Genomic DNA, 22,363 nt, shown 5'->3' on the forward strand with positions numbered 1-22,363 from the left:
GTGTCCCAGGGCGGGCGTCCTCAGCACGCATGGGGATGGCAGGCGTCATGCCGTCCATGAACACCAAGGCTTTATTACCAGACTCCCGGAAATTGATGGCTGCACGCCCATTTTTAATTGCTCACTGTTCGAGGACGGGAGCGGTTCTCTAACGATTCGTAGAGGGATAAATTAAGACCTGAAGTGGAAGGAGCCCCAGGCTGGTCACTCAGATGGCCCAGAGAAAGGACGAGAGGGGATCTCGCATCTTTCCCAGGGGGACCCCTCAGCCACGGGGGTATCACGGGCAGGTCCACGAGCAAACACTCTGTGACCTTGAGCGGCTTACTTATCTCTCTAAGCTCCCATTCTTTCATTGGTAAAGGGACAGAGGCCCGTCTTACATGCCTGCGCATGTGGATTAAGTGAACGGAGACTGACAAGCTCTTAGCTCCGCACCTGGCCTCCTTGAAAGGCCGTACCTCCTGCTGGGCTCTCCCACTCAGGCCTTTCCAGAAATTCAGGACCTCCAGCCGCTCGAGCCATTAGCTATTTACTAAGCACCTAAGGCATGACTCAGCATGACTCCACGTGCTTAGCAAGAATGGATGAGTTCCTTGTGCCCCTGGATCTTACGTGCCAGGGCATGAAAACTTTTCAAAAAGCCCTTTTTAAATAGGAAAGTGATAATTTCATATCGTGTGCCCTGGAGCAGGCATCAGCAGACGGTGGCCCGGCACCCACTTTGTAAATTAAGGTCTCGCTGGCACACAGGCAAGCCCATCCGTTTCCATATTGTCTCTGGCTGCTTGCCTGCTCCAGGGGCAGAGAGGAGTCGTGACAACAGGGACTGCACAGCCTGGAAAGCCAAAGATATTTACCATCTGGCCCTTTCCAGAAAAGTGTGCCAGCCCCTGTGCTAGAATTGAATTTGTCCGTTCCTTCAGCACACCCAGTGGCGATCAGTCCGGGGCTAGGCTGGGGGAGAGGTGAGCCACAGAAGCTTGAGCAGAGGAGCAGGAAGCAAAACCACCAAGAAGGGGGAGAAACCAAGCACAGAGCTCTGGGTTGGAGGGTGGGGTTCTCTCAGCCAGTATGAGGCTAGGGGTTCAGAGAAGCTCCCAGAGACACAGGCAGCAGAAGTGGGCCTGTGGCAGGGAGGGAGGGAGGACACCAGAGGTGGAGTGGGGAGGAGGTCGGCTTCTGGGATGTGCTGTGTTGTGTCCCTCCCCCAAAATCTATATACCGCTCCCCCAGCACCTCGGATGTAACCATATTTGGAGATGAGACTTTTAAAGGGGTATTTAAGTTAAAATGGGTCATCTGGGTGGGACCTGATCGGGATGACAGGTGTCCTTAGAAGAGGGGGACATCAGGGCACAGATGTGCACAGAGGGTCGACCACATAAGGACATAAGGGAATCATGATCATCTACACACCAAACAGGGAGGCCTCAGAGGGAACCAACCCTGCCCACACCTCGGTCTCAGACTCCCAGCACCAGGATGGAGAGAGAGTCAGGCTCTGCTGCTTAGGCCCTATCCATTGTGCTTTGTTTGGGTGACCCTGGCATCCACGATGCTCACAGACGCTCAACCTCCTTGTGGAGCAAGATCTCATGGTCTTGGGCGTTTTCTTTGTGCTGCTGACAGCAGGGGACGGTGGCCTAACAGAGGAAATCCCTGCATGTGTTAAGAACAGGGACAACCCTCACTGTTGCCGCGGACTCACAAATTCGGGAGTCATGGCCACGCAACAGGACTCTCCAGGGGCTGCGGTTGAGTGTCCAGCAGGGACAGCTGTCCTGAGGTGGGGCGTCTTCTTATGGTAACCTGTGGTTAGGACATTGTGGTTAGGACGCCATGGTTAGGATGCCATGATTAGGACACCTTGGTTAGGATGCTGTGGTTAGGATGCCATGGTTAGGACACTGTGGTTGAGATACTGTGATTAGAACAATGTGGTTAGGACACCATGGTTGGGTGCTATGGTTAGGATGCCATGGTTAGGACACTATGGTTAGGATACCATGATTAGAACAATGTGGTTAGGACGCCATGGTTAGGATGCTGTGGTTAGGATACTGTGATCAGAATGATGTGGTTAGGATGGCTTGTTTAGGATGATGTGGTTAGGATGAGGATAGCTCACTGAGGTGGGATCCACGGGATCTTCTTTCTAGAGCTGTGGGAAAGAAGGAGTCCTGAAGGGAGTCAGGGGTGGTGGAAGAATCCAGAATGTGGGACTTGAACCTGTGGCCTGAAAGGTAGGGCATCTACTAGAAGCCAGGGGGCAAAGAGGAGGTCCCAGGTGGAGGTGGAGGGGGACTGACTAAAGGGTGCAGGAGGGTCCTGGAGACAAGGAGAGGAAGCACCAGGGCCCTCGGTGCCAGGTGGGTAACAGCATAAGAGGGCATGCCCTGGGGACCCCTCCTCCAGGCCAGAGTGGCGTGTACAGCAAAGGGAAGGCATTGCAGCCCAGTTCTCTCTGGGTCCTGGGCCCTGAGCCCTGATACAGGCTTCTTGGCCTGAGGGACTGGGTTCTGAGCCTGGCTGTGCAATACCAGGACCTCTGAGCTTTGACCTTGGCCAAGGCCTACCAACAGTTGACTTTCGATGGAGTCCTGAACACTGAATGAAGACAAGGAAGGGCATTCCAGCCAGACTGAACAGCAGGTGCAGATGCTCAGAGGACCTCATGAGACATATTAGCACCACCATCACTCAAGAGCCCAGAGCCAGGCATGATGGGGGTATGGGAGGTATGGGGGCTGTATGAACCGGGCAGCCCAGGGGCCCTGAGTGCCCATACGGGGAGTGTGGGCTTTATCCCAAGGAAGGTCTGTGGCATCCCCTGGCATGTCTGATGCAGGAGAGTGACATGGTCAGGTGTGTGTCCCAGAAAGAGCCCGGTGGCTGTCTCATGGAGCAAGGGCTGGATGGGAAGGCTGAGGGCTGCAGTAGGAGACCCAGAGGAGGGGTGCAGGAAGCCACAGAGATGCAGGTGGCTCAGTAGGCTCAGGGTACAGCAGCTGTGGGTTAGGTGGAGGACGTTAGTTCATTTGGACTCAGTGACTCGCTGGGGTGGTGAGGATGGCCTGGAGTCCTGTCCTTGGGAGCCAGTGGGGGATTGGCATTAGGCAGGTCTAGGGTGGGCTTCTGGGATGGGGGTATGTCTGCCCACACTGAAGGCCAGGATGGCACAGGGCTGATGCATGAAGAGCCCGTTTTCCCTTCAGAGATTTCCATAAACCTTCCATCGGGAACCACAGCAGGGACAACACCATGACCTCACATCCTCTCCATCACTTGAGTCCCCGATGGGGACAAGCTGGGTCAGAAGAGGAGCATGCGTCCTGCTGGCCCTGAAGGCCAGCAGTTGGGAGCTCCAATCCTGGCGACTCTTACGTTTATTAGACCCATTTTACAGACAGAAACACTGAGGTCCAGTGGCTGCCTTCGGCCTTCCTTCCTCTTAAGGTCTGGCCATGAAATTGCTCTGCTTAACTGATTTATTCCAGACACGCCTTGAGTGCAGAGGAATAAAGGAAGGGGCATTCAAAGCACGGAGAATTCAAATCCAGCCTCTGCCAGTGAACCACCCCAGGGCAGATCGCTCAGCTGCTCTTAGCTGCCATTCCTGATCTGAAAAACAGGTTGATAAAAGCGTCTGATTCACAGAGATGTCATGAGAGGGTCCGAGAGGGGACGAGCTCAGCACACACTCACAGGGTTGGCCCTCGGCAGCAGCCCTGGGTCGATGAGATCCCTGCATGACAGCGACGGGATTCGAGGGGAATGTCATTTGTGCAAACGCTTTGCCACGGTGCCTGGGATCAGCCCACACATCCCAGTAAGGCCAGGATCTGGATCCCCGTTTTTGGAAAGTGGAGAACTGAGGCTTAGGGAGCTTGGGGGGGTCACACAGCTGGGTCACATAGACTGTGGAGTCTGTCGTGAGCTACGGCTACAGGACCCCATGATCTCTCAAGCCACGGACTCACCCCTGCAAAATATACCATCTTCTCAGTGGGGAAACTGAGGCAGCAGAGTGACTGCCAGACAGGGCTCAGGGGAACCAGGTCTTCTCTGTCCCCAAGCACAGCGGCTCTCTTGGCTGGGGAGTGGCCGCTGAGTGTCCCTGCCCAGCCCTGCCTCTGCAACAGAACGGTTAGGTCTCTGGGCTCCGTGTGGGCTGTGTAGGATTTTCGTGGGTGTCCTGATCCCTTAACACCCTCACGGCCTACCCTGCTCTCAGGAATTGGGGGGACGTTTCAGCGTTCCCACGAACCCCCCCAAACCAGGGAGGGTGGCAAAGGAAATTTGGCAAAACCACCAATGAAAGATGCCTTGGGACCTGGGCTGTAGACCTGCCCACGTCCTAGCTCAGGGTGCGGGGGCAGTGTTAGTTCTTGCCCCCAGGCTGACTCAGGGCCCAGTTGGAGGGAGATGAGGGGAGGGACAGACGGGGCGCCTGTGTTCTGGGAGCCTTGCAGCCCCACACGGGCCTCATTCTACCAGCTGCACGCAGCCCGGAGGTCTCCTCGGGGCTGGACATGTGCCCTGCAGGGTCCAGCACATATGAGAGGTGTTGCAAAGTCAGGAAAGCCTGCAGCCTCTCTCAGTCCGGCCTGGTGGGCTTCTTCTATTGCTGGAGGGACCCACAATGCTCCATCCGTTTCTGGCGTCCAGCATAGTCCCACTTGTCACCACGCGACAGTATCCCAGTACCCCTGACTGCGTTCCCTCAGCTATGGCTCTCTTCCCCTCCAAGGTGGGCACCGGCAGCAAGGGGTCGGGGGCAGGCTGTCATGGTGCTTTTTATAGGCTATTTAACATCACACGGCCCTGTGCCCAGGGACACTGGTGTGGCGAGCGCAGACCCCCACCCCCAGGCTCCCACAGCCCTGCCTCGGGACTCAGCACACAGGGGGCTGACCCTGACCGTCCCCAGCCCAGGCCTGGGTTGGGGATCTGCCTGGTCAGTGTCCCTCAGGTCCTACCAGCAGGGTTGGAGGGCGAGAGTGGCTCTTCTTGGAGCTCCTCTGCCTGACCCTTGGCATCTCAGAGGTGTGGGTGCGGGGTCTGCCTGGGGCATATTCATCATCCAGGAGGGGTCATCCGGCTCAGAAGAGGCTCATCCTCAAGGCATGACCAGACTTCTGTTTCTCTTCTCTCTGCCAAGCTCTATGTGTCATCGGACCTGGGGAAGAAGTGGACACTTCTACGGGAGCGAGTGACCAAAGACCATGTGTTCTGGTGAGAGCCTCCCCACACTGGGGAGCCCCCTAGCCCCAAGGGCCGGGGCTCCCCTTTCCTCCCCGCAGACCCCAGCTTAGGGCTCCCTACCTTCTCCTGCCTCTGACCCCAGCCATGGACCTCCTCACCCCAGGGGGACCTCCAGGTGCTCTTTCCACTCTGCTGGGAACTTAGGAAATGGTGGAGAGGCAGGGCTCGCTGTCCCTCAGGTCATCTGCGCACCCGTGACCCAGCTGTGCAGCCTGATGCGGGCTGGTCCCTCTCTGAGCTCCTGCTTCCTCTAGGGTGCAAACAGGAGCCAAGAACCTCAGGCGGGCACAGTGCCCAGCACACACGAGGGAGCCAGTGTGTCTCCTGTCTCCACCTGTCTCCACTCCCCACCTGCCTCCTTCTTCCTCCCGCTCCCCTGCCTCACCTCCTTGCCTCTCTGGCCTCCTCCTCACCACCCCTGCCTCTCCCTCCCCAGCACACGCACCTCCCCCCTTCTCACCTTCTCTGCCTCCCCCTCCTCACCACCCCTTCTTTCTCCCCTCCTCACCTCCTCTCCTTCTCTCCCCGACACACCCTCTCCCGCTCCCCTCTACATGTCCCTTCCCCAACTCCCCTGCCACTCCCTCCTCCTCACCATCTCTGCCCTCTCCCCTCCCTCTCTCCTTCTTACTCCTCCCCTTTCATCTTCCCCACCTCCCCTGCCTCCCTTTCACCACTCCTACCTCCCCCTCCTCCCCTCCCCTCCTTCTCTTCTCTAAACCCCTCCCTCCTTCTTACCCCTCCTTTCTCCTCTCTACCTCCACTTTCTTCTCCTCCTCACCACCCCTTTCTCCCCCTCTTCACCACCCCTGACTCGCCCACCTCACCACTCCTGCCACCCCCTCCTCACCACCTGCCCTCTCTCCTCCTCACTTTCCCCCTCCCCCCTCCACACCTTCCCTCCCTCCCTCCTTCCTACCCCTTGCCCTTCCTCCTCCCCACCTCCTCTGCCTCCCCACTCCTGCCCCAGGTCCTAACTCAGCCCCTGACTAGCTGCCCCCCTCCCACGCAGCCTCCCCTACCCCATGCTTCCTCCACCCCTGCCTGCCTTGGCCCCGCTCTCCCGCCCCATCCAGTGCTCAGGCTCCCCTCCCACACTTGGGCTATCTCGTGGGAGCAACTCAATGATCCATGTTCTAGCCTCACTGTGTCAGTGGGGAGACTCTGGTGCTCAAGACTGGTCAGTGGGTCTGCGTGAGTGAGACCCGTGCGGGCTGAGTGCTGGTGGGCAGTGCCGCGGAGGGCATGGAAGCTGGGAGTCCCACTGGCTCAGGGCCCCCATTAGCCGGTCGCCAGCCATGGCCATGGTCTCTTCTTCTGCCCAAACTGCCCCTGGAGAGACGTGGCTTACACACATGTTCTTCTGACCAAATGGCTCTTTCTAGCACGTGTGCACACACACGCATGCACACACACTCCTAGCCTTTCCCTTTCTCACCTCATTTGTAGGACAGACTATGCACTGGCCTTCTCACTGGGCCACAGTCCTGTCTCCCCAGCAGAGAAGCCCCATGGAAAGAGCTCTCCTTTCCCTCCCGCGCTCTGTGCGTTGTGCAAGGAGCTTGTTTCCGGGTTTACGGACTCGAGGCTGGAAGGAAGCCCGCGTCACTAACTGGGATATTGGTGGCTGGGTTGTGGGGCTTCTGCGGGGAGGCAGGGGGCTGGCTTCCGCCACGTGGCCACCTGTGGGAGGGCCGGGTTCCTTACTTGGCACCCCGAGTGCCTCATCCATCACTGGCCTTGTCACTGATGTCAGCTGCGGCCACCCCAGGGCCCTCAGGAGGTGGGGAAGGGCAAGGAGGTGCCATTTCCCAACAGCCAGGGCTTGAGAGGTTGGCGGAGTGGCGGGGCGCAGCCGTGCGTGGTCCCCGGCGGGACCAGGTGCTCGGGGATGTCTCAGTCCCGAGAGGCAAACCTGCCCACAGTGACTGCAAGGTAAATTGGCACTAATTCAAACGTGTTCTTATCTTGCACAAATCAAATTATTTCTCCCCCAAGTTTCTCAAATTGCCCTGAGTTGTTATGTGTGAGAGATTATCAGGCCGGACACTTGGCCCCTGGGGCCCGGGAACCTCTCCTGGAATGCAGTGACAGGCAGCGGCGGGCCTCCCTCTTGCAAGCAGTGAATAACGCTGTTTTGACAGCATTTCTAGGACACTCTTTGTCCTTGAACTGACAGTGGGAATTGCCAGAGCCTGCGTTCTGTCTGAGGCTTGGACCCCTTCATGCTTTGGGAGGCCGAACAGCAAGTGAGCTCATTAGCATGAGCTTCGGGGCCCCTGGGAGGAGCAGCCCGGGGGCGGGAGGCCCGTTGAGTTCTGGGCCCACCAGAGGCACCTGCTCACTGCCTTCCCTGTGGTGTCTCAGTGGGCCTGGAACAAAACCAGAACAGTCCCCCCCGGGAGTGGCCACATCGTGGATGCTGACCGTCTACCAGGCACTAGACCGGGGGTCTGCATGCATTGTCTTCTCAGTCCCTGGTCATCCTCCCCTCATGTGACAGCAGGGGAGACTGAGGCTCAGAGAGGCCAGGGCACAGTTCTGGAGTCCTGCCGCCCATAAGCAGCAGCCTGGGACCATGGCTGCAGGGCCTCGGCGGTGGAGGTTGGGTGAGGAGAGACCTCACCCCACTCCTGGCCCGGTGCAGAGTCCTTGAGGGTTTATAAGAACTGGTGGTATTCAGCAGGGGTGAGAGCTGACCACCCGTGTCCCCAGAGCACTGAGGTCTCCAGAGATCTGCCTGCCTGGGGCTCGTCTCATGCGTCTGCTGTTTCTAAGCAGTACACCAAGGAGCTTCCCCACAGGCCATCTTTGGGGACCCTAACAAACCAGAAGGCATGGGGGTCAACACTGTCCTTCCCTGCAGGGAGCTGGGCTCTATCTACGTGGCTGGACACCCAGCCTTGAGTGGTCTTCAGAACCCATGACCAAAGGTGTCTGGGGAGGGACCCCTACCTGCTGGGCCCCTGCCTGGTCCAGGACCTGATGTGGGCTCCTGGAGTTTGGTTGTGGGATGTTCCAATGGGAGAGCCAGAGAGTTGGGGGGGGGGTAGAGCCCTGCTAAGGGGAGGCAGGTGCAGACTGAGGGGTGAGTGAGACTGTGCAGGAGTAAGCAGGCGAATGAGGGAATGAGGGAATGAGGGAGTGAATGAATGAGAGTGAGGAAGGGAATGAATGAATGTGAGTGAGTGAGACAATAAATTAATGAGTGAATGAGGGAGGGAATGAATGAGAGAATGAATGAATGAGGGATGGAATAAATGAATTAGGGAGTGAGGAAGGGAGTCAGTGAATGAATGAGGGAGGGAATAAGGGAAGGAATGAATGAATGAGGGAGGGATGGAGGGAATTTGTGAGGGAGTAAGGGAGGGAATGAGTGAGGGAGTGAAGGAGCCCGCCGGTGTGACTACCGCACCCTGCAGATGACCGGCAGTCACACTAAAACCCCACCAGCCGGCTGAGGACCAGTCAGTGCACCGGTAAAGGGAACAATGCCACTTTATTCAGAAAAGAGAGAGAAAGCTCAGGCAGGAGATCTTGCCCCTGGGAGTGCACAAGAGTTAACAAGAGCCTGAGGCAAACCTCACCTTGAAATAGACCTGGGGGCCTAGCGGCTGGTGCCACTGGATTGGAGCACCAGTAGATGGCAGAGGGCGCCCCTCACCCCCCACAGGGTCTTCTCACTTGGAGAGTGTGCCCTTGACTTCTCAGGGCCAGGCTCTGTGCTGGGTGGGTGCCGGGTGCCGAGGGTCTCCGAGGCTGTTGGCCCCGGCCCGCCTCCCCCGGAAGAGGCTTCCTGCAAGTGGAGACCCAAGAATGCGCCTTCGTCTATTCTCCTCAGCTCTTGTGGAAGGCTCCGTGGGAAGCCACAGGCCCCGCTGCATCCTGGGCGCTGCCTGAGCCCTGGGCCCACATGGGCAAGGGAGGAGCTGGCGCGGTGGTGGGTGGTGGGGCAGGGAGCAGCGTAGTGGAGGCAAGGGAGCCTGGTGTGAGTCCTGGATCTGCCCATAGAGCTGTGCGCCCCTGGGTGGGGGTCGGAGGCCATTTGGCTCCTCTGAGCCTCAGTGTCCTAATTTGCAAGCTCAGGGTGAAATTCCTAAGGCCCACCTAGTCTCCTCAGAGTATTTGGATCACCAACAAAACAGAACAAAAGCAACCATGGTCAAGATGCAAGGAATGTGAAGGCCTTTGGTAAAGGGGAGTCTTTTATAAAAGAGTACCACAAAAAGAAGAATACCAAGTGAACCCCGAGATCTGACTACCTCCCCAGGAGCAGGTGGGGAAGACTGTGCCCTCACACCCACAGAATAAGAGTGGCTCCAGCCACGGGAGGCCTGGTAGCTACCTGGGACTCAGGGACTGACACAGGAACTGGGAGAGGGGCTTGGGACTCGGTCCAGTGCTGACCTCCACGTACTCTCTTCCAGGGCCGTGTCTGGGGTGGACGCCGACCCTGACTTGGTCCACATGGAAGCCCAGGACCTCGGAGGAGGTAAGCCGGAAGGGGTGTGTGCACCCAGTGTCCCCTGGTGTCCTTACGTGCCCTTGTTCCTTTCCGGGGCTGGCCCTGCAGAGCCGACCTTGCTATGTTATGATGTGGTATAACTTTCGACGTGCTTGTTTTCCTGCTGGGGGTAAATTGAAGTCAAGGAGCTCGACTCCAGTGGAAAAGTCCATTAAGAGGGTGATTTGTTTCGGCCCCTGAGCACTAAGTGTTTCCTGCTCTCTCTGCCCCCGTCCTTGCTAGTGAGTGTGGAGGCCTCTGATGACTTCCCCTTTAATGGGGCAGGGACCTGGTCCACCCCAACCCAGCTGGCTTAATGCGCCTTATATGCTATGAGAAAGATCTTCTGTGCTCCTGACAGAAGAGCACCGGCCCTAGAACTATGGAATGTTCTAGAACCATGGTGTCTTCCAGGATATCAGAGCCCTGTATTCAGCAAGGGCTTATTGAGTCCCCTGTGCTGAGGCCTAGTGCTGACCCTGCTGAGGACACAGGTGAACAAGGCACAGCCCTGCCCTTTGCCTGGTTGGGGACGCTTGGGTGCCGTCTACACTGCAGAAGCCACGGGAGCAAGGAGGGGAGGAGTGCAGAGCGGGTGCCGTGCCAGTGATCTCACTGCTCTGACTGCAGAACCCCGCAGCCGGGGACGTTAAGCGTTCCCCTGCTGGGCTTCTCTCTGAGTGAACCTCTGTAGGTTCACATTTAACAAATAAATGGTGAGAGTTGACAAGTGCCAAGCCACAGGGCTCTCTGGCTAGGACATACTAGGTGGAAGGCAGACTGGGGGTCAGGCCGCGGAAAGCCCCGGCTGAGCACAGAGCCGTGGCATCAGCTCCCAGCCTGCCACGGGCCAGCTGCATGACCCTGGGACGTCACCTCTCCTCCCTGCTCCCCGGTGTCCTCATCTGGGAAAAGGGTCAGTGCACACGTGGTGCTCAGTGTGGGGATGCCACGGGGGAGTGCTCGGTGCTCCTGGAGGGAAACTGCAGCCGGGGCGCTTAACCTTCTCCAGGCCGTCAGCTCTTTCTAGGATCTGCTGTCCTGCGGGGAGGTGAGGCGGGTGTTACGGTCGCTTCTGCTTCCCCACAACAAGGCTCAGAGGGGTTCCAGGCTGGCCGCACTCACAGGGTCGTAGGCTGGTAGAGACCCCAGCTCCCACCGTGTTCCACCCACAAGTCTGAGATCATCCCAGGGTGATATGGGGACTGACCCCCGAACCCAGGACTCAAGGCAGCAATGACAGGCGTGGTTGTCTCTCGGGATATGACCACGTCCAGCGAGGAGGGGGGACAAGCTGGCATCCTGGACGAGGATTTTCACCCAGTGGTCATGTCCCACTATCTGCCCTCTTCGGGGGAGGAGGCCCTAGCTGCAGACCTCCCAGAACCGATGTGCCACTTGAGTGGTGTCCCCTCCACCAAAGACCACATGTACCCCCCTGCTTCCTGACACTTGGCACCCCCACCCCAGCCTGGGAGCCCCGTTAGAGTCCATTCCAGCACGCTCAGGGACATGGCGCCCGGACCTTCTAGTCCCCCAGTTGTCACTCACCTACCCCAGCCAGCCTGAGCCACTCAGTTACTCCCCATGCTCCCCGGCTCTCACCCCTACTGGGAGCGCTCACCCCACCCCTCCTTCTTGGGTTTCTTGTTGTTCTTGGACCACCTTCCCTGCCTGTCACCTTCTCAGTTCCTGGGCTGCTGTCACAGCTCTGCACACCGCCCCGCGCCTGGAGCCCTGTGGGGACAGGGTGGGGATTGACTGATTCACCTCCATGTCCGTGGCAGAGCTGCCACGTGACTCAGCACATGACCAAATGCCCGTTGCCCTGAGCAGGCCCAGGGTCACTGTGAGCAAGCGAATGAAGCAGTGAGCGAGGGAATGAACGAGTGGGAGAATGAGTGAGAAAATGAATGGAGTGAATGAATGAATGAGTCAGTGAGTGAGGGGTGAATGAGTGAATTAACGAATAAGTGAGTAAATGAACAAATGAGCGAATGAGTGAAAGACTGAGTGAATGAGTGAGTGAGTTAATTAGTAAGTGAATGAGTAGGTGAATGAGTGAATTAATGAATAAGTGAGTGAATGAACGAATGAATGAGTGGGTGAATGAATAAGTGAATGAGTGGGTGTATGAGTAAGAAAGTGAATGGAGTGAGTGAACCAATGAATGAGTCAATTGATGAGTAGATGAATGAGTGAATTAATGAATGAGTAAGTGAATGCCTGAGTGAGTGGGTGAGCTGGTGAACGGGTGCGGGAGCACATGGTTGACCTTGAATCGGGCCTGGGGGAGTCTGCCCACCGCGTGCCCAGGAGGCGAGCCCAGGACAGGAGAGTCCATGCTGAGCGCAGGGAGTGGCTAGGCTGTTTGGCGGGGAGGTGGCCGGGGTTCAGGTGCTAGTGGGCAGTGGCACGGCCGTGCCGACCATAGGCCCCCTGCATGCCGCTCGCCCTAGATCTTCACCAAGCCGTTTTACTGCAGAGCACCCGAGACGGAGATTATCCTGCCCCTGAACAAGGGCATGCGTCTTCTCGCCCTGAGGCGGCCCCTGGGCACTGTCCACACTGTCCAGCCATCCAGGGCCGTGGGCAGGGCGTGCTCCGAAGGTGCTGACGACCTGGAGTACCTTGGTGAGCTCCCTTTGGTGCCCAGGGTTAAACCCTGCTGCGGCCCTGCAAGCTGGGAGGGATCGCTTCCTGTGGCATGCAGGCTCACCCCCCACCTGGCACAGTTTCGCTGGATCCCCCAAACCCTGGAAAAACAGGGCTTGAAGTAAAAACAGTGGCCGCCTGTGAAGTGTGCTTTCCATTTTGCCTGGCTATAAATACTTGCAAAGGGATGGAAGTGTTCCCCTGAAGTTAGTGTCCTGCCCATAGTCTGCCTGGGTCTGTCAGAGGTCCCTCTCCCAGCAAGACAGAGCCTGCGTATGAGATGAGATGAGATGTGAGATCTGAGATGAGAGGGAGCTGAAGGGGGACGAGGTCCTCTGCTCACATCCCGGCTCTCAATGGCATGACTTTGGCCCAGGGTCCGCAGACCTTCTCCATCAAGGGCCAACTGCTGGATGCTTCCAGCGTGGAGGCCTCTGCCATTGCCACAGGAGAGCGACTGTCCCCGACCTCCAGAGGAGCAGGCAGAGATGTGTGCCTGTGAACCTCTGTTTACAAGCAGCTGGCAGCTGGCCAGATGACCCTGCTGTAGACACGTTACCTGACCTCTCTTGCCTTAGTTTCGCCATCCAGAGGATGGGACCATGGTAGGGCCATCCCAAGGATTAAAAGCGCCTCCGCTGAGTGCTCCTGGCACGCCACTGCCACGGCTTGGCGGCAGGTGCCATCCCAGGGCTGGTCCTTTGAGCATCAGCCCCACGGCAGGATCCGGCCAAGGCCAGAGCGGGCCTGTGTTTCTGGGTGTCTGAGGCTGCCGGGCTCCTCCTGCAGCCAGAGTCAGAGTACACAAGATTCACGTGTTGTGCTGACTCTCATCACCTGCAGGGTTTCGCTATGTCACCTGTCGGATCCACAACTGCTCCGAGAAGACTCTGACGGCTCCGTTCCCAGGCCCCATCGACCAAGGCTCTCTGACCGTGCAGGACAATTACATCTTCTTCAAGGTCAGGCTGCTTCTGGGCCCCTCGGGATGGGCAGTGGGCAGTTGGGAGGGCGAGTCACACAGGGGAAGCGGCACTTGCTGTTTGACTTTTAAGTGCTGATTTGTTGGTGCCCCCCCACCCCCCCACCCCCCCACCCCCGCCCAGGGCGTGGTGGCTGCAGGTCACCTGCAAGGCTGGCAAACCCACTACCCGAGGCAGGGAGGGACCTCCCCTAGCTTGGAGTCCGCAAGCCCGAGCCCAGTTTGCTCTGTTTGGTTTCACTGACTCTGGAACTGATAGGGGCTGTCTCTGGTCATTGCCCTTGGTGGCCAGGCAGCAGCTGGGCAGAGCCCAGCACCCAGGGCCCTGCTGCCTGTGCACACAGGTCCTCAGGTCCCAGTTGGGACCACCCGTAAAAGACACAGGGTCTGACCATTCGGAAACCCCAGTGAATAGATGCTCACACCACTTCTTGATGACTTCCACGGATGAGGAGCTCACTCACTCCTTCCCAAATAGACTGGTGCTCTCCTGGAGAGCTCAGATCTTTAGACAGTTCATTCTGACACTGAGACAGAACATTTCCTTTGCTTCTGTCGGGGGCCCCTGTCCTGCCCTCTGGGACCCCATGAGACAAGTCCAAAAGCTCCTATGGAGAAGACTCCACACCACTCCTAGCCCCTCCTTGGCCCTCAGGGCTGTTCTATTACCCCAGCTGCCCTGTCCACCTGCAGAATACACCAGGATCTCCTGGGAAACTGACAGGAGCTTCATAGCCCATTAGAGCAGGCCAGCCAAAAAGATCTTGTCCCTGTTCTTCTTTGGCCTCTGTGATGTCCCATGATTTCCAGTCTCCTCTGTGTGATTACATACTTTGGTCCCTGTCCCTCAAATGCCCATGTCTCTTTCTCCACCTGTGCTACCAAGGCTTACTCACATGCCACCTCCTCCAGGGAGCCTTCCCTGACTTCCACCTCTATCTCCTTCAGGTCCACTGGCACAGCTAGTCCTTTGCCTCCCTTGGTCACAGCCAGGCCACAAGTGTCATCCTCTATTGTCTACATTAGTCTCTATATTAAGGGCATGAGCTCTATGTACATACTTAGAGGGAGGATGTGTGCCAGGGAGCTGGGGGGCAGCTCGGTCAGAGGCCTGACTGTAGGGTGGAGCGTGGGGAGAGATGAGGCATATGCAAGGACGTAGGGTGCTCTGTGATTGGGCATCTGGTAAGTCTGAAGAAGCCAGGCTCGCCAAAGCCACAGATAAGGTGGGATAGGACGTGGCCCCGCTCACTGCTGCTGGGACGGGCAAAGGTGGGATAGGACGTGGCCCCATTCACTGCTGCTGGGACGGGTGCCTGGTCATTGCTGGGGTTTGCCCTGTGTTTGCCCAGACGGGGCTGCCATTTGTGCTTGGCTTTGTCTCCATCCTTACGGCCGCAGTGGCCTGGTCTGACCTTGGACATGCCCTACCCTGTGACTGCGGGCTGCCCCCAGCCCCAACTCATGCCATCAGGGGCTGTGGGCATCCATCAGACTCCTGTCCTGAGTTGGTTCCCAGCTTTCTCAATAACTGCCCAGAAAAGTTGTTCCTGCGGCCCGGCTCAGAGGTCGCCCAGAGGCTGCCCCCCACTGCAGAGTCTTATCTTGGGCGGGTTCTCTGGAGCCCACGGTCAGCCCTGGAACCAGTCCTGCCTCTGCCTGCCCTCCTCCCCTCTCCTCCTTCCTGGTCCTTGGAGGACTCCGGCTCAGGGCCCACTGGCCCCTCCCGCCACTCCCCCCACCAACGAAGCGTGCGATGAACGTAAAGGTTCACTTCCCAGGCCCCCAGCCAAGGCACCGAGCAGCTTGTGATGCTGGTTCGTTTGCTAAAGCCATGCTGTGGGCCGGGGATGGGACCTTAGCCTCCAGAAAGAAGGGTCTGGGCCTCGGGGGACAAGGGTGACACAAGTGAGGGTCTGACTCCACAGGTGTCCCCAGCTGGCTTCGGGAAGAGCCATCATTCTGCCTCTGAGCCTTGATGTGCTGACCTATCAAATGCGCCTGATGGGTCCTGGCCGCCCAGAGGCCTGGATGGATGTCGGCTGCCTTCCCGACCCGGGAGAGGCCCTGCGGGGTCTGGCAGAGGACCTGCCACTCAGGGAAGCAGTGCCACAGGTCAGCCTTCTCAGCCTGCTCCTACTGGTCCGTGGCCCAGTAGGAGGCTGGTTGTTCTCCAGAGGCGAGTGCCTTGCAGGCCGGCTCCCCCATGAAGGGGGTTGCTGTGTTCAGCACGACCCGCTCCCCAGGCACAGGTCACATCTCAGGGATGGCAGTGTTTCTGCTCGTCCCCCCCGTACTCAGGCCTGAACTGCAAGCCCCCTCGCCCATGGCCTGCACCTTCCTCCTGCGCCACCGGCTGCCTGCACCCCCAACTCCTGGCAGGAATGGGCCCGGCTGACCCTGGCAGGCTGAGCATCCCCTCAGAACTCCCCAGAGAGTGCGATCTTGTTGAGGCTGAGTCTGGGAGGGCTGCCGACCCTTCTGCACCATCCGAGGACCTCAGCTGCCCGCGGATGGGGCTCTGAGGAGGGGCACTGACTTCCTCAGCCACCCTCTCCAGCGTCCTCCCTAACCTGCTAAGCAGGTCTTTCTCTGGGCTGCGTGGCTCTTCTTCCGAGGAAGGAGGGTGCCCCCTCCTCCAGGAAGTCTGCCTGGCCTCTCCCACCCCAGGGTGCTCTCTCTCAGCTTCAGGACCCCTGTACTTCCCCCATCCTGACACCACCTGCTCAGGGGACCCCGAAGGCCAGACCACCACAGACCTCACAGCCCCTGCCCTTGGGATGGAAATGCCTACAGAAACCTGGTCAGCCTTGTAATCACGATGCTTTGCACACCGTGGGCCTGTGGTAGTTCGTTGATTTGTAGTAACAACAGTTCCTACCGGGGCCTTGTGCCCCGGTGCTAATCCCCATAACTGCCCCATCGCTTTGCTTCTGCTCTTGTCCTCCCCACTTACCGGGGTGGGGGGGAGTGATACTGAGACTCTGAAAACTCTCCCAAGGCCACGTGGCTCTGGTGGTGGCAAAGGAACCTGAGCCCAGGCCGTGATGCGTGATGGCCCAGGCTCTTAAGCATGGCACTGCATTGCTGTGCACATAGGTGTGTACACACACGCACACACATGCACACACACGCACACGCATGTACATGTGTGTGTGCGCGTGCATGACTCGGGCTCACGCACTTGTGCATAGAGTCCACCTCCACGTGCCTGCACACAGCAGACACACACGTGCGAGATTATGTGTTCACACTCACGTGTGGTCCCCACACCCACACACATGCACACACATGGTGAGATGCAGAGGTCACCCATTGTCTTCCTGCTGGGCGGCCGCCCTCTCCCAGCCCATATGCTGCCCTCACCCCTCTCTTCTCACTCTCTTCTCCTCGCCCTGTTCAAGAGAGAGCCACTGTGAGCGCCGTCGGTGATCATGCACAGGAGACAAGCAACTTATCTCTGTGCTCGATATTCTCTTTACAACAGAAGCAATCGCAGTTTGTGGGGCTGGTTTTCGGCGTCCGGGTCACTCCTCATTTTGATTCTCATGCCTCGTGGTTTGATGGTTGTTTTTGTGGCTTGAGCTTAACTTTAGCCTGTCTCTTCCTCCATCCCATACTCTCCCCAAGATAATTTCTGGGGAGGAGAACTTCCCCACCTTATTCTATAACAGGGATATAGGGAAATGGGGGCCAAGAGAGCATGGGGACAGAGGTTGGTGCTAACAGAGAAACGTGGAAGGAGAGGGGTGTTTGGCATGGGGCTTTGAAGGGTGAGTAGGAGTTTGTCCATTTTGGGCAGAGCAGGTCTAAGCAAAGTGAAAGGGCATTCTCACCAGCTGAAATACAATTTCTAGGTTTTTTGTTCATGAAGACCTGGCTTGAATGGAACCTAGCTTCTTAAAAAGATGTTTTTCTTTCCTGTTAGGCAACCTCAACCAACCGGACCAAATACTACATCTCTTATCGTCGCAGTGAATTTGTCCTGATGAAGCTGCCGAAGTACGCACTGCCAAAGGTACGAGTTGTTTCCCCATCCCACCTGATCTCGTGGCCAGGGCCCGAGCCTGCACTGACTCATGCCTGGCTCCATCCGTCGTCAGGCCTTGGCCGCACTCTCCCCTCAGCCTGGTCAGCCTCTTCCCCAAACCCCGGCCCATATGATGTTTCAAATGTCTCTTATGAGGGCCTCTCCAGGCCAGTTCAGCCCTTGGTTTCCATCTTGCACCCTGTCCCCCTCCTTCCTGATGCTCAGGGTGCTGGTGAGCCCCTGTATCCATCTCTTGCTTTCATCTGGAGTTCGCAGGTGTGGGGCAGTTCTTGTTTTGTTCACCTCTGCATTCCAGCTGCCCCAATTTGGCCACAGTGCCTAGTAGGTGCTCAATTAATGTTACTTCTTTCCCCTTTGCTGGGTAGGCAGAGAAGGGGATCTGGGAGTTGCCCAGACCCTGCCCCAGGCCTGCCTCGGGACCAGACTCCACAGTGCCCTCCCTGCTGATGTTGTTCCCAGGTCCCAAAGGAGTTGATGGACATTCAGAGAGGCTGAGTAACCTGTCTGGGGTCACACAGTTATTAAGGAACCAAAGTTGGTCTGAGACCAGCCTCATACCACATCTCCCACCAGAGGACCTTGGATGGCCCACTTCCCAGACCTCCATCCTATGTGCTTATGATTGAGAAGCGCAGATGGGAACAGCCCTTCCTCCTCCACATATTTATTGAGCATCAAATATAAGCTGGGAAGCATGCTAGGGTCTGAGGCTAATAGCTGTGGATCACATACCCGGCTTCCTGCCCTTGGGGGGTTTCTAGCAAGGAAGCAGGCAGAAAACCAAGTAGACAGAAAAACATATGACATGATCTCAGGTTGTACTTTGCCTAGTGAGGGATAGAGGGGCAGAGGCCAAGGCTGATGGGATGGGGGGACGTCCCTCAGGGGGCATTTCCTCTGAAGTCGGAAGGTTATAGGAAAGCTGTGCAGGTGGAGGTCTGGGCTTGTGCAAAGGGCCTGGGGCAGGAAGGAGCCTGGCTGTAAAGCAGCAGGTAGGGGTGGAGAGAGGAAATCTTTGCAATGGGCCTTGCAAGGCCAGGGGCCATGCACCCGCCCCTGTGCTGGGCTGCACTGGGCACGGGCACACCTCTCCTGAGCCAGGAACAAGGAGAGTACTTGTGGGTTTTCTTTAAAATTTTAAGAAAACTTATTAAAACTTCTTAAGAATAGGAAAGGGGATCGAATGGGAAGGGAAGAAAAGAAAGAAAGAAAGAGAGAAGGAAGGAAGGAAGGAAAGAAAAGGAAGGAAGGAAGGAAGGGGGAGGGAGGCAGAGAAAGAAAGGAAGAAAGGACAGGAAGGAAAGAAGGAAGAAAGGAAAGAAAGAAAGAAAGAGGGAGGGAGAGAAAGAAAGGAAGGGAAGAAAGATGGAAGGGAAGGAAGGAAAGAAAGAAAAGAAGGAAAGGGAAAGAAAAAAGGGAAAGAAAGGAAGAAAGGAAAGGAAGAAAGGAAGGAAGGAAGGAAGGAAGGAAAGAAAGAAAGAAAGAAAGGAAAAGAAGGAAAGAAAGAAAGTTGCAGAGATTAACTCCAGGCTGGGCTGAGCCAGGAAATAGAAAGCTAATGGTTCCAAGGAGGGCAAATGCATGGGTGTTCCTGGGGTTGAAGGGCCACAGCATCAGAAGCACCTGTGTCTTAGGCCCTATGTCCTGGAGTTGGGGATGGGGGCCCCAGGCACTGGGGGCACTGACCAGCAGACAGGCCATTTCTGAAGGAATTCTGAGGAGCCGATGGCCACAAGTCGTGACCTCTGTGGCCTCGAGTGCTGGCCTCAGAGTCCTTGCCGTGGAGGGGCTGAGGTGGGAGTGTGTGTTTCTCCAGGCCACCCATGGGGTTTGCAGAAAGCACCCTGTGTGTGTTCCGCTGCGGCCCCTCAGTGGTCGTGCCACCTGCCAGCTTCCTTTGTCTCCAGGTCTGGGGACCACGGGGGTCATTGAAAGGCACCTTGAGGCTCTGATGAAAGACACAGCCTTTGCATCATCAGTGGGTGGCAGGAATGAGACTCCTACAAGTCCATGTCATTGGTTTCAAGGGAAGACCAGGCACCCATTCAGATCATGGTGATCACATGGGCCCTAAGTGCGCTTGCCTGGGGCCAAGCCCGGGACCCATGACAGGCAGCGGGGATGATGGCTGAGCTGGGCTGCTCTTGGGAGCTCTCCCCATCCCCGGAGACCATGTTTCATCTTGCTGAGCACTTACCCAGCCACACAGCCCATCTTCGTCCTCTCCCCCAAATTCAGGAGAGCAGCCAGACTGCAGGGTTTCCCACCAACAGCCTGTAGAATTGGATAGTGGAATTTCCTAATCAGATTTTGTTGTTCTTTGGTAAATTTAAATATTTGTATAGCTTGGCGCCTTCTAAAAGGGTCCCCACCTTGCTACTGGCCAAGTTAGAACAGACCAAGTTGCCAGATTCCATGTTGGGTCAGTTCTTCCAACATTCCTTCTACTTCAAAAGGCACATTTGGTACCATTCTACTCTTGCAATTTACCTGTCTGCAGAAACTGGAAAAGGCAGACAAGTTTTATTATATTTGCCAGCATCCTTTGCTTGAATTACTTACTTGTAGTGATTTTTTTTTAAATGCCACCTTCCCTAACAGAGAAAAAAAAATAGGCAAAGGCTGTAACCAGACAAGGCGGGAAAATCCAGAGAACCCTTGATTATATGAGACCATTCATAAGCATAGAGTACATGCAAGTTTACTTTAAAGTAAGATATTCCTTTATTTGTAATAAACTTTCTACAATAAAATGAAACCCGTAAAACATAAGAAGGAAGGAGGAGGGGGTACCTGGGTGGCTCAGTTAGTTGAACATCTGACTCTTGGCATTGCCTTGGTTGGCATTGCCTTGGGTCGGGGTCTCACGGGTCATAGGATTGAGCCCTGTGTTGGGCTCCCCACTCAGCAGGGGGTATGCCTGGGAGACTCTTTCTCCCTCTGCCCCTCCCCATGTGCATGCTCTCTCTCTCCCCCCCAAATAAATAAATCTTTAAAAAAATGTAATGAAGAAGGCCAGGATGCCACAGATGGTGGTAGAATGCCAGCCTCTCAACTTCTCACTTAGGCAACAGTGGCCGCTGTAGGATCTGTCCAAATCACCTGTTTTAGAACTCTGGAGTCTATTCAAGGGCTTACCGTATCCAGGGGAATGTTTAGACAGTAAATCAAAGTCAATTTCCACAATTTCAGCTCTCCCATGATAGCAGGAACCCATGCCCCAACCTCAGCCTTGTGGCAGGCAGCTGTGCTCATGGGCCCAGAGCAGCATGCACACCACTTACATGAGCCAGGGTAACTGTGGGGACCTTGTTCTCTGAATACCGGGGGTCTGCATTGGGGGTTGATGGCTTATTCTGGTCATGGAAGTGCAGATATCGTGGTGGAAACAGCCATTGTTGCCACCCGCACCAGCCAAAGCAGCTTCCAAGGGATTTAAAGGACCAGACCCTGCTTCCACCCCCACCCCCACCCCCTTGGACATTTAGGGACCACGACATTCAAAAGCAACAAGTCGTATGTTGGAATTTAGCAAAGTCACCGTGCATGCCCAGGGTAAAGCTCAGGCTCACGTAACTTTCTACCTCCGCCTGATCCCTGATACAGAAACAAAAAACCAACACACCCTGGGGAAAGGAGAGAACATGATTTCCAGAGTTACCACATTATCAGATTACAGTGTCCAGTTTTCAACAACAAATTATAAGGCATAAAAAGAAAATACGATCCAATCACAGGAGAAAAGGCAACAGAAACTGTCCCTGAGAAGATCAGATGGTGAACCTACCAGACAAAGACTTTAATACGACTGTCCTACAGATGCTCAGAGAGCTAGACAAAACCATGAGGCAAGTCAAGATAACCAAGTACAAATGACCAAAATAGAAATAACAAAGAAATAGATTGAACACATAAAAAAGAACCAAAAATAAATTCTGTAGCTAAAACGAGCAATGATGGAAAGCAAAATTGACTAGGTGGATTGAAAAGTAGGCTTGAGCAGAAGGAAGGACTCTGAGAACTTGACGATGGGACCATTGACAATAAGGAGTCTGAGCGACAGAAAGCAAAATGGATTGAGGAAAATGAGCATCCTCTGAGGGGCCAGTGGGACACCAGCAAGTAAACCAACACATACATTGTGGGCATCCCAGAAAGAGAGGAGACAGATGGTGGTGGGGGATTGTCTAAAGAAGCAATGGCGATTGCGGGGCGGGGGGGAGCGGTACTCCTAGGTGGCTCAGTTGGTTAGGCATATGACTCTTGATTTTGGCTCTAGTCATGATCTCATGGGTCATAGGATCCAGCCCCGTGTCAGGATCCACATCCAGCACAGAGTCTACTTGAGTTTACCTCTACCCTTCCTCTCATTTCCCTGCCCTCCCTGAAAATAAATAAAATATTTTCTTAAAAGGAGCCATGGCCCCAATTCTCCCAGATTAACGAAAGACACAAATATAATAATATCTAAAAAAGCCTGATGAACTCCAAGGAGTGAAACACAATGCGTTCCACACCGAGAGGCATTGTAATTAAATCACTGAAAGATGGGGAAAGAATCTTGAAAGCAGCAAGAGAGAAGCAGCTTGTCACATCTGAGCGTCCTCAATGGTAAGCAGCAGATTATTCATCATTCATTGGAAACCTCAGAGGAAGAGGGTGGTGATTTGCTGTATGCACAGATGGAAGTGGCGGTCGCTCCCATGTGGTGGGCACGGACAGAAGTGGAGGTCCCTGACATCTGGTGGGCACGGACGCAAGTGGAGGTCTCTGACATCTGGCGGGCCTGGATGGATGTGGAGTCTGTAACACTTGGTGGACACGGGCAGAAGTGAAGTTCTCTCCCATCTGGTACACACGGATGGAAGTGGAGGTCTCTGACATCTGGCGGGCACGGACGTAT

General features: G+C 56.0%; 1 protein-coding gene across 1 annotated transcript in view; it reads left to right on the forward strand.

Moving 5' to 3' along the window:
* Positions 1 to 22,363, forward strand: part of SORCS2 (sortilin related VPS10 domain containing receptor 2) — a 432,949-nt gene that overhangs the window by 362,698 nt on the left and 47,888 nt on the right. Inside the window, exons 5-8 of the mRNA XM_045998356.1 lie at positions 5,165 to 5,238; positions 9,696 to 9,760; positions 13,271 to 13,389; positions 17,338 to 17,427. Coding sequence (XP_045854312.1) covers positions 5,165 to 5,238; positions 9,696 to 9,760; positions 13,271 to 13,389; positions 17,338 to 17,427 — 348 coding nt within the window. The remainder of the gene's footprint in view (positions 1 to 5,164; positions 5,239 to 9,695; positions 9,761 to 13,270; positions 13,390 to 17,337; positions 17,428 to 22,363) is intronic.

This window comes from Meles meles, chromosome 2, assembly GCF_922984935.1.
Source record: "Meles meles chromosome 2, mMelMel3.1 paternal haplotype, whole genome shotgun sequence".
Lineage (NCBI taxonomy): Eukaryota > Metazoa > Chordata > Mammalia > Carnivora > Mustelidae > Meles > Meles meles.